The sequence below is a fragment of the Elgaria multicarinata genome, chromosome 23, assembly GCF_023053635.1.
Source record: "Elgaria multicarinata webbii isolate HBS135686 ecotype San Diego chromosome 23, rElgMul1.1.pri, whole genome shotgun sequence".
Lineage (NCBI taxonomy): Eukaryota > Metazoa > Chordata > Lepidosauria > Squamata > Anguidae > Elgaria > Elgaria multicarinata.
In genome coordinates this window covers 1,569,047-1,583,841 of record NC_086193.1, presented here as the reverse complement: position 1 = coordinate 1,583,841, position 14,795 = coordinate 1,569,047, and the positions used below count along the sequence as shown (strand labels likewise).

Below are 14,795 nucleotides of genomic sequence, written 5' to 3'. Positions count from 1 at the left end.
CATAATCCTCCTCCCCTCCATGTTATCCTCACCACAACAACCCTGCGAGGTGGGTTGGGCTGAGAGTCTGTGACTGGCCCAAAGTCACCCAGTGGGTTTCCATGGCTGAGGGAGGACTCGAACCCGGATCTCCTGACTCCCAGTCCGACGCTTTAGCCACTACACCACACTGGGCAAGTGTCACACTGCAGGCATGACGAGCGAGCTTGAGAATGAGATGTCCAGAAACCTTCAGCCAAACTGGGGCAGGTTGAAATGTTGGAGCCTGCAGCTGGAATAAACAGGAGTCTTGCAGAATCATAGACTAGCAGAGTTGGAAGGGGCCTGTAAGGCCATCCAGTCCAACCCCCTGCTCAATGCAGGAATCCACCCTAACGCATCCCTGACAGATGCTTGTCCAGCTGCACAGAATCACAGAATAGAGTCATGAACCCATAACCGGCCTCAGGCTGCCGGCTTGAACAAGGCTACGAGCTGAACCTCCAGTGACAGAAGCCGCCTACCACCATGGAAGTAGATGTTGGGAGAAAAACAAGGCGACATGGCAAAAAGTCACATACACACACACCCATCGGCTCGGGCCAACTTGACCCACACACCTGCGGCAGTGCTCAGAGCACCTGGCTGTTCTATTAAAAGCAGCACGGAAGCACTGGGTACCAGCCCTTGCTTTCTCCTCTTCCTTCCCCCAATTCCTTTTGCAAATCATCTGTTTTTTTGCCGGGAAGGCGACGTACGAACGTGTTAAGTAACTGGACAGGGATGCCAATCCGGATCCGAAAAGGGAATCTAGAGGAACAACGGTGCCAGGAAGACGCTCGCTCTTGCTCTCTGCCGGAGAGCCTGGCCGGGTCAAGGCAGGCCATACATGGCGGCTAACCAGGATCTCCGTAAAGCCGCCGGCTGCGTTTTATCCGGTTCCCCCCACCCACGTTGCCCTGGGTCTGCAGAAGGGGAAGGACGCTCCGTCCCCAACCATCGCCCTAATGAACTGAGCAAGGATGCAGGAAGGGAAGAGCGTTTAAATGCCCGCGAACACTGCCTGGTTCTAGCCTTTTTCTCCTCTGCTCCCCTTTTCCCTTAAAATGTTTTCTCATTTTAGTTTGTAAGCCCCTCTTCCTCTCAGTGCCTTTTAAAAATGGGCAGTACTGTCTGAAAAGCAGGATTAAGAATGCAGTTTTAAAAAAACAGCCTCCCTGGAGCCCTTGAGGGCTTGGATTACAGCTCCCATCATTCCCAGCCCGTGTTTAAAGTCCCTATGCCAAGTTTCCCAACTCCAATAGCCGCAGAAGAGGACAACTCAACAGCAACGCATTATATCCGCCTGAAACGAACGCAATTGAACCAGGGCCACGTCAGTCACAAGAGAACGCCTTTAATATCGACAAGTTTTCATACAAGACACGTGGAGGGTTTTTTTTTTTTGGTCTGACTCGTGTTCTACTCGTCCGTTTTTCCCAAAACGCTTCTCGTATAAATTTCCAAAGGAACGACTTTCCAGCGGTGAAAAGACACACAGTTATCAGCACTACTTAATCTCGTCCTTCCAAATATTCTTTCATCCACCCGACCCCACGAGAGGAACTCTGAGCGGCGAGGGGGAAGCGGAAGATTGAAAGCTACCAGTTACTGGGGGGAAGTTTATTACCGAAGACACACTTTGAAGAATACACCTTGAAATTCAACAAGGGCGACAACACGACGAAAAGAACAGGATTGTGCTGTTAAACAGTTTTCAAGGCAAAAAAACAAGAAAACCAGACGATAAAACGGAGGTGGAAATCATTTTTTTTTTTAAAAAAAAAGGGAATTAAAATGACTTCAGAGTTGTCTCACTATCTTTACATCCAGGCAAAAATTTAAAAACGAAACAAAAAAAAAGTCTTAACAAGAAAAAAGAGGGGGGGGGGGAATACAAACCCAACCTTCTCCCGCTCTTCCCTATTTCTGTATCTAAAAAGGAGGGAGGGGGGGCCTGGTTTTAAGCGTTTCTGTCGATCCGCACGTCAATCTCCCTGCCGCGGAGTTGGATCCCGTTCATCATGCGGCAGGCTCTTTCGGCGACGTCGGGGGACTCGAACCGAACCACGCCGCATCCTTTAGATTTCCCGTTCTCCATTTTGATGTCCGCGTACAGGACGTGTCCTGCGGGAGAATTCTCATTTAGCCCAAGTCCCTGATATATCTACACACACCCACACATACACACGAGATCGTCTGAGACGACCTTACTAGCTGTTACATGGCCAACGGGACGCCGCCCGGACACGAGACACGTGTTTAAAAGGCATTTCTAGGGCGGAAAAGACACGTCGCATTGGCTCATTTTACTATTCATTTATTGGTTATATATTTTTTTAAAAAAAAACGCCCAATAACCCATGTTCTCTGGGCGGATTACAAACGCTTAAGGCTGGCCTCTGCCCCAAGGAGCTTACAAGGTGGATTCTGACACGAGGGGAAAGAAACGAGGGGGGGGGGGAGAGAACTGGAGAAGAAAACCCAAGCCAAGGATAAACTATGGGGAAAAGGATCCAGTGTTTGGGGAGGGGGGGCATTGTGATGCCAGGTGTGGAAAGCATTGAGCAGAGGGGGGGGGGTACTCTGCACATGCTCTGGGCACCCTCTCCTTTGATACAGGACCGGGATAAAATTCCCCAATAGGGGAAGGAAAGGGGAGCACTCTGCACATGCTCAATGAGCACCTTCTCCTTTGTTATGAGGCCTGAGTCAACTGACTGAATGGGGAGAGAGGACACTCTGCACATGCTCAATGGGCACCTTCTCCTTTGTTATGAGGCCTGAGTCAACTGACTGAATGGGGAGAGGGGACACTCTGCACATGCTCTGGGCACCTTCTCCTTTGTTATGAGGCCTGAGTCAACTGATTGAATGGGGAGAGGGGACACTCTGCACATGCTCTGGGCACCTTCTCCTTTGTTATGAGGCCTGAGTCAACTGACTGAATGGGGAAAGGGGACACTCTGCACATGCTCCTCTCCTTTGTTGAGGCCTGAGTCAACTGACTGAATGGGGAGAGGGGACACTCTGCACATGCTCTGGGCACCTTCTCCTTTGTTATGAGGCCTGAATCACACACACCTGACCCCTGAGATCGTCTGAGACGACCTTACTAGCTGTTACTTGGCCAACGGAACGTCGCCAGGCCTCCGCCTTCTCTTTGGAGAACATGACCTCCAAGAGGAAGAAACGGTAGCGAGTTCTATTTACTTGTTATTTATTAAAATTATACACCGCCCCACAGCCGAAGCTCTAAAGGCCTGTGTTGTCCACCAGGAGATGAGGCGGGTTGTGCCTCAGCCGTCCACCTTCTGAGACAGAGGGCTCAGCAAAGCTCTTACGCAAAGCCTGCCCCCCCCCCCTTCCCGGCCTGGTCAAGAGATCACACAGCGCCCTGGCCAAGATCTGAGTGCATCCCCCCCACCTTCGAATTACTCACCGCATTCATTGAACTTGTCTTTCAGCATTTTCCATGTGAAGTCAAAAGGAAGCTGGGGAGGACAGAGAGAAGCCCGGAGAGATCATCAACCACACGCCGCTTCGTGGGCTACGAGGCACACTAAAAGGGCCCCCCGGACCACCCACGGAAGCCAGGGGCCGGCAGCTTCACGGGAGAACACTTTCCCAGCCACCGTTTCGACCTTCTACCCGAGGCCCGGTCGCCCATTTTATGGAGGTTTTAGGGCCTCGGGAGAATCCCAGCCAGCCCAGTGCTGAGCCCCCAGATTGTGGGCATGAGAGAAAAGGCTCTCGGGACCCCCTGCCCAGAAACTGAGCCGCTTGCCGGCGTTCTACCCCACAGGGCGTTCTTCCCCCGAACTCACATTCCTCACAAAGATCTGGCAGGCTTTCCTGGCGACCCCGACGGAGGCAGCAGCGGCGGCGACGGGTCCTCCGGCCCCCAGGGCGCTAGCGAAGCTCCCGGCGGCGAAGTTCCCCCGCTCCATCTCCATGGACCTCTCGAAGGAGCTCCCCATGGCCAGCCCCATCCTGTCTAGCCCTGCCCCCAAGCCCTGCCCCATGGCCGGCCCCATCCTCTCCATGCCGGTGGCCGCGGCGCCCATGCGCTCCAGCCCCATCCTCTCCATGTTGGAGGCGGCCAGCCGGTCCAGCCCCATGCGGTCGATGGGGGCCGCCCCGAGGCGGTCCAGCCCCGCCGGCATCCTATCCATCACCGGGCCCATGCCGGCCGGGACCATGCGGTCCATGCCCAGGCCCATGCGGTCCACGCCGGCGGCGCCCATCCGGTCCATGGTGGTGCCGACGCGCTCCATGGCCGAGCCCATGCGGTCGATGCCGAAGCCCAGGCCGGCGGCGCCCATGCGCTCCATGCCCGCCCCCATCCTGTCTATCCCGGAGCCCATGCGGTCGATGCTGGACGCCAGGTGGTCGATGCCCAGGGGGGCCATGCGGTCCAGGCCGGAGCCCATGCGGTCCACGCCTGAGCCCATGCGGTCCAGCACCAGCCCCATGCGGTCCATCTCCGAGCCCACTCTTTCTATCCCGTGGCCCATGCCGGAGGGGAGCCTGTCGATGCCCGTGGCCATGCGGTCCAGCCCGGGGGCCATGCGGTCGATCGCGGGGAGGCTGGCCCCAGCCCCGCCACCTGGAGAGAGGGAGAGAACGGAAGGCAGCCTTCAGCACGGACACGGGCGCCCCGCCAGCACGAGGGAGCCTCGTCAGCACCGCGCGGCCGGCTACGATTCCCGGCCTCGGTTCGCTTCGCCCACAGCCCCGCTTCTCCGCTAGGGTCGGTACCAAGATGCTACCAAGTTCATCATTTCATAGAATCATAGAATCATAGAATAGCAGAGTTGGAAGGGGCCTACAAGGCCATCGAGTCCAGCCCCCTGCTCAATGCAGGAATCCACCCTAAAGCATCCCTGACAGATGCTTGTCCAGCTGCCTCTTGAAGGCCTCTAGTGTGGGAGAGCCCACAACCTCACCAGTCAACTGATTCCATTGTCGTACTGCTCTAACAGTCAGGAAGTTTTTCCTGATGTCCAGCCAGAATCTGGCTTCCTTTAACTTGAGCCCGTTATTCCGTGTCCTGCACTCTGGGAGGATCGAGAAGAGATCCTGGCCCTCCTCTGTGGGGCAACCTTTTAAGTATTTGAAGAGTGCTCTCATGTCTCCCCTCAATCTTCTCTTCCCCAGGCTAAACCTGCCCAGTTCTTTCAGTCTCTCTTCATAGGGCTTTGTTTCCAGACCCCTGATCAGCCTGGTTGCCCTCCTCTGAACACGCTCCAGCTTGTCTGCGTCCTTCTTGAATTGTGGAGCCCAGAACTGGACGCAATACTCTAGGTGAGGCCTAACCAGGGCCGAATAGAGAGGAACCAGGACCTCACATGCTTTGGAAGCTGTACTTCTATTAATGCAGCCCAAAATAGCATTTGCCTTTCTTGCAGCCATATCGCACTGTTGGCTCCTATTCAGCTTGCGATCTACAACAATTCCAAGATCCTTCTCGTTTGTAGTATTGCTGAGCCGAGTATCCCCCATCTTGTAACTGTGCCTTTGGTTTCTATTTCCTAAGTGTAGAGGCCTCCTAAAGGAGGCCAAAGACACACCCACAGCCCTCTTTTTCTCATCAGCTCTCTTCCGGCTCCACAACCGGCGCTCGCTCTGCTGGGATCTGAACCGGGAAACCGCAATGGCTCTTTTCATTCCAGACACACAACTTGGATAGTGCTAGAAAACGCCGGCCTGAACGGCATGACACAAGGGCACAGCAGCAGTGGCGGCTGATCGTATTAGCAAACAACCCACCCGCCCTTCGCCTGGGCTTGTAGAAAAGTTCCACACAAGAGCGTCCACTGGAGTTGTGGGGAGGGGGCGGAGAGAGTCTGGCGCAAGGCCGGAGCTGAACGCCGAAGCGCAATGCAAAAGCCAGGGCAGCTCACCAATTCCCCGGTCCAGGGTGTCTCCAAAACTACGGGGCATTCCCATTTCATTTCTCGGGAAGTCTCTTTCAAATCCACCTCCAATTGCACGGTCCATCTCTGAAAGGAAGGAAAGAAATCCGCTCCAGTCCTCGGCCAGGGCAGCGAAAGACACGGAGCCCTGCGGGCAAAGAGAGCGCCTCGCTCTCCAACGAGGCAGAGGAGCTAAAGGCCCTGCGAGGTCAGGTGGGACAAAGCTGGGCCCATCCCACCCAGCTCCCTGCCTCCAACAGGGGACAACCAGCCCACAACGATGGCACGGAGGCCACAGCTCTCTTCTCTCCGGTCCCTTATTCTGGAACCTTTGAAAGGGCTTTTCAATATCGCTCCTCCTTCCCGAGGCCTATTAAGAAGTGCCTGACTAGGGAATATGGGGGGACGGGGGGGGGGGGGGAGTCCAGGCCCCAGCATCTCACCGCTCATTCTGCCGAGGTTCATCCCAGAAGGAAACCGGCCCAGGCTCTCCATGCCACTGAAAGCGCCCTCCATCCCTGGAAGGAAGGAAGGAAGGAAGGAAGGACCACGGATTCACGTTTGTTTTATATTTTTAATGCTTTTAATGGTTGTGAACCGCCCAGAGAGACTTCAGCGATTGAGCGGTATAAATATGCAGTAAATAAATTTAGCGGGCGGATTTTAGGGGGCAACAGGAATCTGGGACGCCCCTATTGCTGGGGACGGGGAGGGGGAACGGGGACAGAACTTACCTCCCATTTTGCTCATTCCGAAGCCCAGGCCTTCAATGCCCATCCCTGAAAAGGAACAGGACAAGGGCATGAGTGGGGGGGTGGGGTGGGGTGAGGGTGGGAACGACCATGGAGATAAAGACGGCTGCAAGGCGAACAGGGCCAGGATGTGGACCATCAGGGCGGGGAAAGAAGCAGCCACCGCGGAGCCACACTGGGCCTGAACAGCTTAGGGGTGGAGCTTGATGTATGCGGGGGCGGAGCTAGTAGGAAAAGCTCTTATAAAGCCTTTCCTCTCCCTTCTGGGTCTTCGCTCTACGATGGGGTTTCTTCTCTCCGGGGGAGGCAGCCAAAACCCTAAAAGGGGGAGGGGGCGCTCTGGACCAGAGGTGAAATATGGCCCTCCTGGGTTCCAAATCCAGCTTTGGGGGGCTTCCCATAAGGCCCCACCCCCTCTCTCCCAACCACCAATCCCGTGGCAGTTTCTGGGCTTTTATGTAAGAACCTAAGAGCCCTCTTGGATCAGACTGAGGGTCCCATCTAGTCCAGCGCTCTGTTCACACCCTCTCACCCATGTTCCCCAGCAACTGGTCCTTGCTGCCTCAGATACTGGGGGGGGGGGCACACAGTTGCTCTGGGACCACACATTCCATTCCTAGCCATGCCCCGGAGTGGGGTCCGACTTTACCCTCCTGTCTTGAGTCTTGCACAGGGCTCCTTCGCGACTACATTTTAAGACTTTTGTAAACCGCCCAGAGAGCTTCGGCTACGGGGCGGTATATAAATGCAATAAATAAATAAATAAGGCCATCAGAAGAGCCCTGATGCTGGATCAGACCAAGGGTCCATCTAGTCCAGAGCTCTGTTCACACAGTGGCCAAACAGCCATCCGCCAGGGGAGAACAAGCAGGACATGGTGCAACAGCACCCTCCCACCCATGTTCCCCAGCAACTGGTGCACACAAGCTTACTGTCTCAAATACTGGAGGCAGCACATAACCATCAGGGCTAGTAGCTGTTGATCGCCTCCTCCTCCTCCTCCTCCTCCTCCTCCTCCAGGAATTGATCCAGCCCCCATATAACGCCATCCAAGTTGGCGGCCATCACTACATCTTGTGGCAGTGTGCTCCGTAGTTTCGCTCTGCACCGTGTGAACAAGGCCTTCCTTTTCTCCTGTCCTGAATCTCCCTCCCATCAGCTTCGTGGGATAAGGACCCCACGGGGTTCTAGTATGAGAGGCGCCCGCCCGCCGCCACGCAGAGGCGGGGGCGTGGAAGGCGTGAGAGGTTGAGCGTGTCTGAGCGGGAGGGGGAAGAGAAGCAGCTGCACGTGGAGCCCCGCCCCTCCACTCACCTCCGGGCCCCAGGTTGCCCATGCCCAGCCCCTTGTTCAAGTGGTTCGCATCGATAGGGATCCCTCCCGGTCCCAATCCCATGCCGATGCCCCCAAGTCCGTCTGGAAAAAAAAAAGGGAACGAACCGGTCAGTGTCTGTTCAACCCTCCCATGGCAGAAAGAGAGAATTCTAGACAGTGAGTGGCTAAACCAGCCTTTGACCCCACTTCTGAAAGCGTTGGACTACAATTCCCAGCATTCCAAGGCTGGGGAAAGACCCTTCGCAGCCTGGAACGTTGTGGACAGCCACTGCTCAAATCTGCCCCCTTCCCAAGGACGGTCACACGGAAGAGGGCCAACTTTCCCCCCCCCCCCCGCGCCCCAGAGGTTACGGAGAAGTAGATTTGGGCTGAACGTTAGGAAAAAAATGTTTTCGATGGGACAAGAGATTTGACAGGGGAACAGGTGACCTAAGATCTGCCTTCCCCAGTCTAGCTGGCGATGCTGGGGGTGTAGTCCAACATGCCTGGAGAGCGCCAGGTAAGGAAAGGACTTGAAATTGATGTACGTTTTCCAACAGAAAGAAAAATAGTGAGAAAATATCGGTGGAAAAGCCTCCCTCGCCCTTGATAAAGGAGTGAAAAGTCTCCTTTGATGGAGGAGCGAAAAGCCTCCCTTGACGGAGGAGCGAAAAGCCTCCCTCGCCCTTGACGGAGGAGTGACGTCTTCGCTCCTCCGGAGAGCTCTCTACTCCGTGAAGCAGGACCGTTTTGAGTCTGCCTATGGTGTTACGAGGATACTTACGGGGAAGCTGCTGGGGCCGCTCCGGAGGGAAGAAGTCCCCTTTCGGCAAGGCTCGCTCGTCCTGAAAGATCAGACGGCAACTTCAGTAAAGGGCCAAAACACGGGGGGGAGAGAGGAGCACGTGGGTAGCAGAAGCTGAACTGTAAGACTTACCATCTTCACGTGCATCGGCCTGTCAAACAGCAGCTGCCCGTTGAACATGGCTGGCGCCCGGGGTCAAGGAGCACACCGCAAGTCTGCCCGGCGGAGGCCAAAAGGGACACACACACCCTCCAAGCATCCTGCATTTCGGACCCAGCTTCCCTTTTTCCAGCTGCCAAAGCCCACAACTCAGGGGAATTTCCACACCAGGCTTCCTTGGCTCGGAAACAAACTTCAGCGACCCAAGGCGGTCAAATGCCAGCAGCCGTCTGAGCAGGCTGCAGCAGAGGGAGAGGAGCAAGGAACCAGGGCCGTTGCACCAGTCCCGACTCTCACTGTCAAGGGGTGGGTGGGAACGGAAGCGGTGTCTGGGGATAAGAGACTGCTTCTTTCAATTAAAAAAATTATCCACCCATCCGTTCTTGAAAGTGTGCCGTGTAGTTCAGAAGGGGACTTACCAAAGGCCTCCCCTGAGCTGCCAGTTGGCATCTGGGTGCAGTTGGTAGACCTCTAGTAAAAATAAAACAAAAAAGTAGACCCTGGGAGCGTGAAGTCTAACCTTCCCAGGGCTAAAGAACCAACCCGAAGCTCCTTGGGAGGGAACCAAATGTGAAACACCAACTTCACTAACCCACCAACTCACAGTGGCCTGGTTCGCATGTAACGTTAACCCGGGGTTTCGTTAACCCAGGGTTTGTCGCCCTACACAGCATTGGCCTGATTTGTGATTGTTTCTCAACCCGGGGCCTGTTTATTCCCTCTTCCTTCGCCTGCTCCCCCCTGTATGCCAAATGCCATCAGCACCTCTGTAACAACCTGGAGAAACAACCCATGATTCCGGGTCTGTGCGTAAGACACGCCAACGGTTTAAACAACTCAGACACGCCAACGTTGTTATCTTTTCGGCGCCAGGTCAAGACTTTTCTCTTCTCCCAGGCATTTTAAGAGCATTTAACAACGCTAAGTTTGTTTTGAATGGACCCCAGAATTGTTGTTTTTAAATGGATACTGTTGTTTTTATACTGTTTTTACGTTTTTTTAATTTTTGTATACTTTTAACGTTTACTATTTTTAATTGTTGTGAACCGCCCAGAGAGCTTCGGCTGGGGGGCGGTATATAAATGTAATAAAATAAATAAATAAATAAATAAATAAATAAATGAATTCACAACTCGGCGACAAACCACGAGGACTCTTCCTGAGTTGTTCATGGTTAACAAGCCAAGATTCGCACATCACGCCGAGCCGGAATTCAACAACCCCACGCGTGATGCGTGGACCAGGCCAGTACCCCAAATCCAGTCCGAGCGGGGGTTTTCCAGAGCAGCTCTGGAGCAAGGATACAGATGGCCTGAACGGCTTCGATGGCCTGCTCAAACGTCACGGTGCCGATCCCCCGGCTTTTGCCGTCTTTGTCTTCTAAGATGTCCGCGCGGACCACGACGCCGGCCATGCTGAAAACCTCCTTCAGCTTCTTCCAGCCCACTTTGTAATCCAGCTGAGAGGAGGAGAGAACACACGAGGTGAGGGGAAAGGGCCGTGGGGCGGGAACGAAGGGGTTAAGATTTATAACAGCCTTCCTCAACCTGGGGCGCTCCAGATGTGTTGGACTGCATCTCCCAGAATGCCCCAGCCAGCTGGCTGGGGCATTCTGGGAGTTGTAGTCCAACACATCTGGAGCGCCCCAGGTTGAGGAAGGCTGGGTTATAAAGCCACGAAGCCGGGAGCATTCCAGGCTCCCAACCTGAGGGGCCGGACTTCAAGTGGGATCCGCCCGGGACAAAGCGAGGCTTGCCAACGGTTCTCGCCCAAACAACGCGCTAACGTCCGGAAGGAGCCAGGCCGAAGCGTCACGCGGACGGAACCCGAGGCCTGTGTGCGGAACGTCGAGAGAAGCCGTCACGGGGAGAGTCCGTACTGCATTGTGTTAAAACAGCCTTCGCCAACCCGGTGCCCTCCAGATGTGTGGCTCTGCAGCGCCCAGGATTCCCAGCTCAACGGAGCCACACATCTGGTTGGCGAAGGGGTATCAAACTGCCTGGGTGAAACAGAAACCTCTGCTCGGTTTGCGCCTGCAAGGCCCACAGGGTGTCGTCTTCCTCGCAAACTGGCAAATGGTCCCAAGCAAGCCTCTACCGGCTAAGATAAATCCGAACTCGGCTTGCCCTGCATTCTTTATCAGCAACACGCCCTCTGAGGGGAACCGTTCCTGCCTGCCTCTCGTACTATTTCCTGGAGGAGAAGGCTATCAATGGCTCCTAGCCCTGATAGTTGTGGGCTACCTCCGGTACTACAGGCAGTAAGCCGGTCTGCACCAGTTGCTGGGGAACATGGGTGGGAGGGTGCTGTTGCACCATGTCCTTCTTTGTTGGTCCCTGGCCGGCAGCCGGTCGGCCCCTGTGTGAACAGAGTGCTGGACTAGATGGACCCTGGGTCTGATCCGGCATCAGGGCTCTTCTTACGTTCTTATCTCAGCCACCATGGGCCCCCCTCCAGATGTGTTGGCTGTTATCCGACACAGGGCTGGGGAAGGTGATGCTAGAATCTCATCAAGGGGGTTCAAATCAACACTTAAGGCAGCGCCCCACTTCTCAGGCGGAGACGACTGCCGTCGCTCTCGGCAACCTCGGGGGCAGAGGACACCGCTGTGAGGGGGGCACGGGAGGCGAGCCGCCTCGGGGGCCATTTGGGGGGCAGGAAGGAATCGAATCAACGGACTCACGTTGGCCACGAAGACGGTGCTGCCCAGGCGGCCCGCCTGCAGGGCGTGGATGATCTCATTGGGGATGTTGGGGTTGTTGAGGATGCTGGGGGGGATGTTGATCATGCCGGGGCCGCCGGGGCCTCCGCCCATCCCGCCTCCGGACGCCGCCATGGCCTTCTGCACGGCTCTCCGGACATGCTCTCCGTCGGGATCCTACGAGAGGGGGAGAGGAACAGGCTGAGCCAGGGTGGGAAGGCGGGGAGGATACGCCTTGCACAGAGCGAGGCAGCCCGTCCCCCGGCTGTTTGGCCACAATCCGGGGGTGCTGACTCAAGTTGCCCACTTGGGCAGAGGCAGCGCCAAAGGGGGTCCAGCCGCGTCCAAGACGACAGCGCATCTCACAGCCTGGCGAGGCCGGGAAGCCTTCCAGCCCCAGCCCTGGAAGCCCAAAGGCCTGGAGCGGGCTCTCCCCAAGTTCCCCTCTACAAGCGAGGGGAAGACGGGACTGGAGTGTGTGGGGTTTGGTGTCCGGGCACCAAAGCACTTCTTCTTCTCAAGAAGAAGCAAGGGAGGCTGGAGCAGGCAGAGACCATCAGAGCCTGATTCAGTTGGACACTCCCACAGGGCTAACTGTCATCTTCACCCAGTGGGGAAGAAGAAGGAGCTGCTGGTCTGCCCCTCCACTGGGAGATGAGAGAGCGGAGGAGGGCCTTCCCACCAGCCTGAACAGTCTCCTTAATTTCTTGTTATTTTCTCCCTCTTCCCTCCCAATCCCCTTTTCCTTGTGTGTCGTGTCTTTTTAAGAATGTAAGCCTTGGGGCAGGGACTGTCTCCTTGACTGATCCATTGTAAGCCGCTCCGGGAGCCTTTTTGGCTGAGGAGCGGGATAAAAATACTCTAAATAAATAAAGTAATATATACACCGTCGGCACCAGCCTCTGACCTGTAAAGCGTGTGCAGCTTGTCTCCCTACAACAGGGAGGGCAACTGTTCTCAACCTGGTGCCCTCTGGATGTGTTGGGAGTACAACTCCCATCCACTCCTCTGGAGGGCACCAGGTTTGGGGGGTAGCTGCCCCATGGGATGAATTTAAAAGGGGGGGAAGGGTTCCTCTTTGATCCGAAAGGTGAGGAGCACGCTTGCCACGCAGCTCCGGGGAAAAACGAAACGGGAGTCACAGAGCAGCAACGCGGAGCCCTGCCTCTGGGACGGCAAGCCACGGGCAGAGATAAAAGGGAACGTGCACAATGCGCCCAAAATATAACATTCCCGGTGTGAGAAAAACTCAATGCCAAGGGAAAGCCAGCGTGGCGTGTGGCTGGAGTGGGAGTCGGAAGACGCGGGGTTCTAAGCCACATCGCTCACCGATTCTCAGCCTAGCCTACCTCACAGGGCTGTTGTGAGGGTAACGTGGAGGAAGAGGCTCACGTACACTGCCTTCAGAGCCTTGGAGGAAAGGCGGGAAAGGTATTTTTACAATTCTCCAGCCCAGCGGTCTCACTGGCAGGCGGTTCGCCATGTAAAAAGAATTGCTTTTGCCCGGAGGCGCTTTCAATCGTGCCAGTGAGATTCTGGGAGGGAAGAAACGTGCGGCCCCGTTCAGGCAAGACGCTAAACCTGTTGAGGTACAAAATTTATCCACAGATTAGTTATAGCCCTGGTGGACTTGGACTTGGGCATAAAGCCATGGCAGGTGCTGGTGACTCATGGAGAATCTGGAAAGGTCACAGATAAGAAATGAAGATTCATCTAATTGAATAATTGGACAATTGCATGAGTCATGTAGATATGAAAGTGCATTAAAGTTGTAATTTTAATCATGTCTGAATTCGGAGATGTACGTGTCGTGATATGTTGTGTCGTGTATGGAGGAACTGAATGTCCTGGAGAACGCTGTTTTGTATCTCAGTAAAGCTCTGTACTGAAGTAAGAAACCTCTGGTGTGAGTATTTCTTTGAACAAAGTTTTCTAAACTCTGCTACGCTGAGATTCCCAACAAAACCGTGACGGCGAAGCGTTCTGAGCAGAACTTCTTAGCATGTCGGGCGAACCATGAATCAGCACGTCACGTGAACCATTCCTAAGCATAGTGGCTACAGCACCACGGTTTAAAGACACTCGCTAACCGTTTCCTGCGAAAGGATGAGGGGTCTAACCGTGGTTTAGCGCGTCGTCTGAACAGGCCTGTGCATCGCTACATAGGAAGCCACGGTCACGGCCACACATCCCTTTTCAGGCTTACCTCCTTCACCTTCAGGGGCCTCCCGCTGAGACTATGTTTGTTCAGGACCTCCACAGCTTTCTTCATGCTCTCTTCCATCTTGAACTCAACCACGCTACGGGGAAGACACAGAAAGCCCAACCGGGAGTTAGCCCAAAGGTTAGCGGCTTCCGCCTTTCCCACTTGCAAGAATTCCAGGGTTGGGGGTGGGTGGGGAAAGGGGGGCAGACAGCTACTTACGCGCATCCCTGTCAGCGTGGAAATTTCACGTCGGGCCGAGAGGAGCCGAAAACGGAGCAGGGGGGAGAGAGGGAGGAGGGGAAAAAAAGACAAGTCAGCGAGAAGCTCGATGCCGGACGGTCTTAAAGAGAGATAGGCAAAGGATACTTCACGATTGGCAAGGGCGACGCTGTTTAACACAACGGCACAACGGCCGTTTACCTGGGCTGCTGGAAGCTAACTCCTACACGGCCCGGTTGATGCAGAAGTAGCAAAATGCCGAACAGACTTCCCAACTCCTGTCAGAGACGTCACTCTTCCAGCGCCGACTTGCCGCTAGGACACCAAACCCCTAAGCCACTCTGATTCCGAAACTCGGGCCTTCAGCCAAGGTGCTGAAGCGTTCTCCCACTGACCTGAACGGCACGGCCGCCTACAACAGCTAGCTAGGCGGTGGTGGTGGTCCGGGGAGAGGAGGGGTTATTTTTACATTTAGACGCGGACTGCCATAGAGTTCGGACATTGATACAACCTCTCGCCCACACCGAGCTTACGAAGGTCAGCCACAAGAGCCACAAGAAGACATTTAAGCTAAGTTTGGGACATTGAGATACCAGTGAGAAGTACACAAGGACCCATGCGTCAGTCATATGCAGCCAAACACCAAGGGAGCGCAGCAAAGGGGAGCTGCAGGGCCGAGTGCGCCCCCGTCCTGTCCCGTCCC

General features: G+C 55.2%; 1 protein-coding gene across 1 annotated transcript; it reads right to left on the bottom strand.

The window, feature by feature from the left end:
- Positions 1-1,359: 1,359 nt before the first annotated feature.
- On the bottom strand, positions 1,360-14,765 carry LOC134412916 (heterogeneous nuclear ribonucleoprotein M-like). The gene is made up of 13 exons (XM_063146886.1): positions 14,093-14,765; positions 13,874-13,967; positions 11,650-11,844; positions 10,272-10,425; positions 8,940-8,989; positions 8,787-8,847; positions 8,003-8,104; positions 6,671-6,715; positions 6,380-6,454; positions 5,925-6,023; positions 3,846-4,627; positions 3,461-3,512; positions 1,360-2,145 (listed from the first exon to the last, which is right to left on the bottom strand). The coding sequence occupies exons 2-13, from the start codon at positions 13,949-13,951 to the stop codon at positions 1,982-1,984; spliced, it is 1,857 nt and encodes a 618-aa protein (XP_063002956.1). The 5' UTR covers positions 13,952-13,967; positions 14,093-14,765; the 3' UTR covers positions 1,360-1,981.
- Between the last annotated feature and the right edge of the window lie 30 nt (positions 14,766-14,795).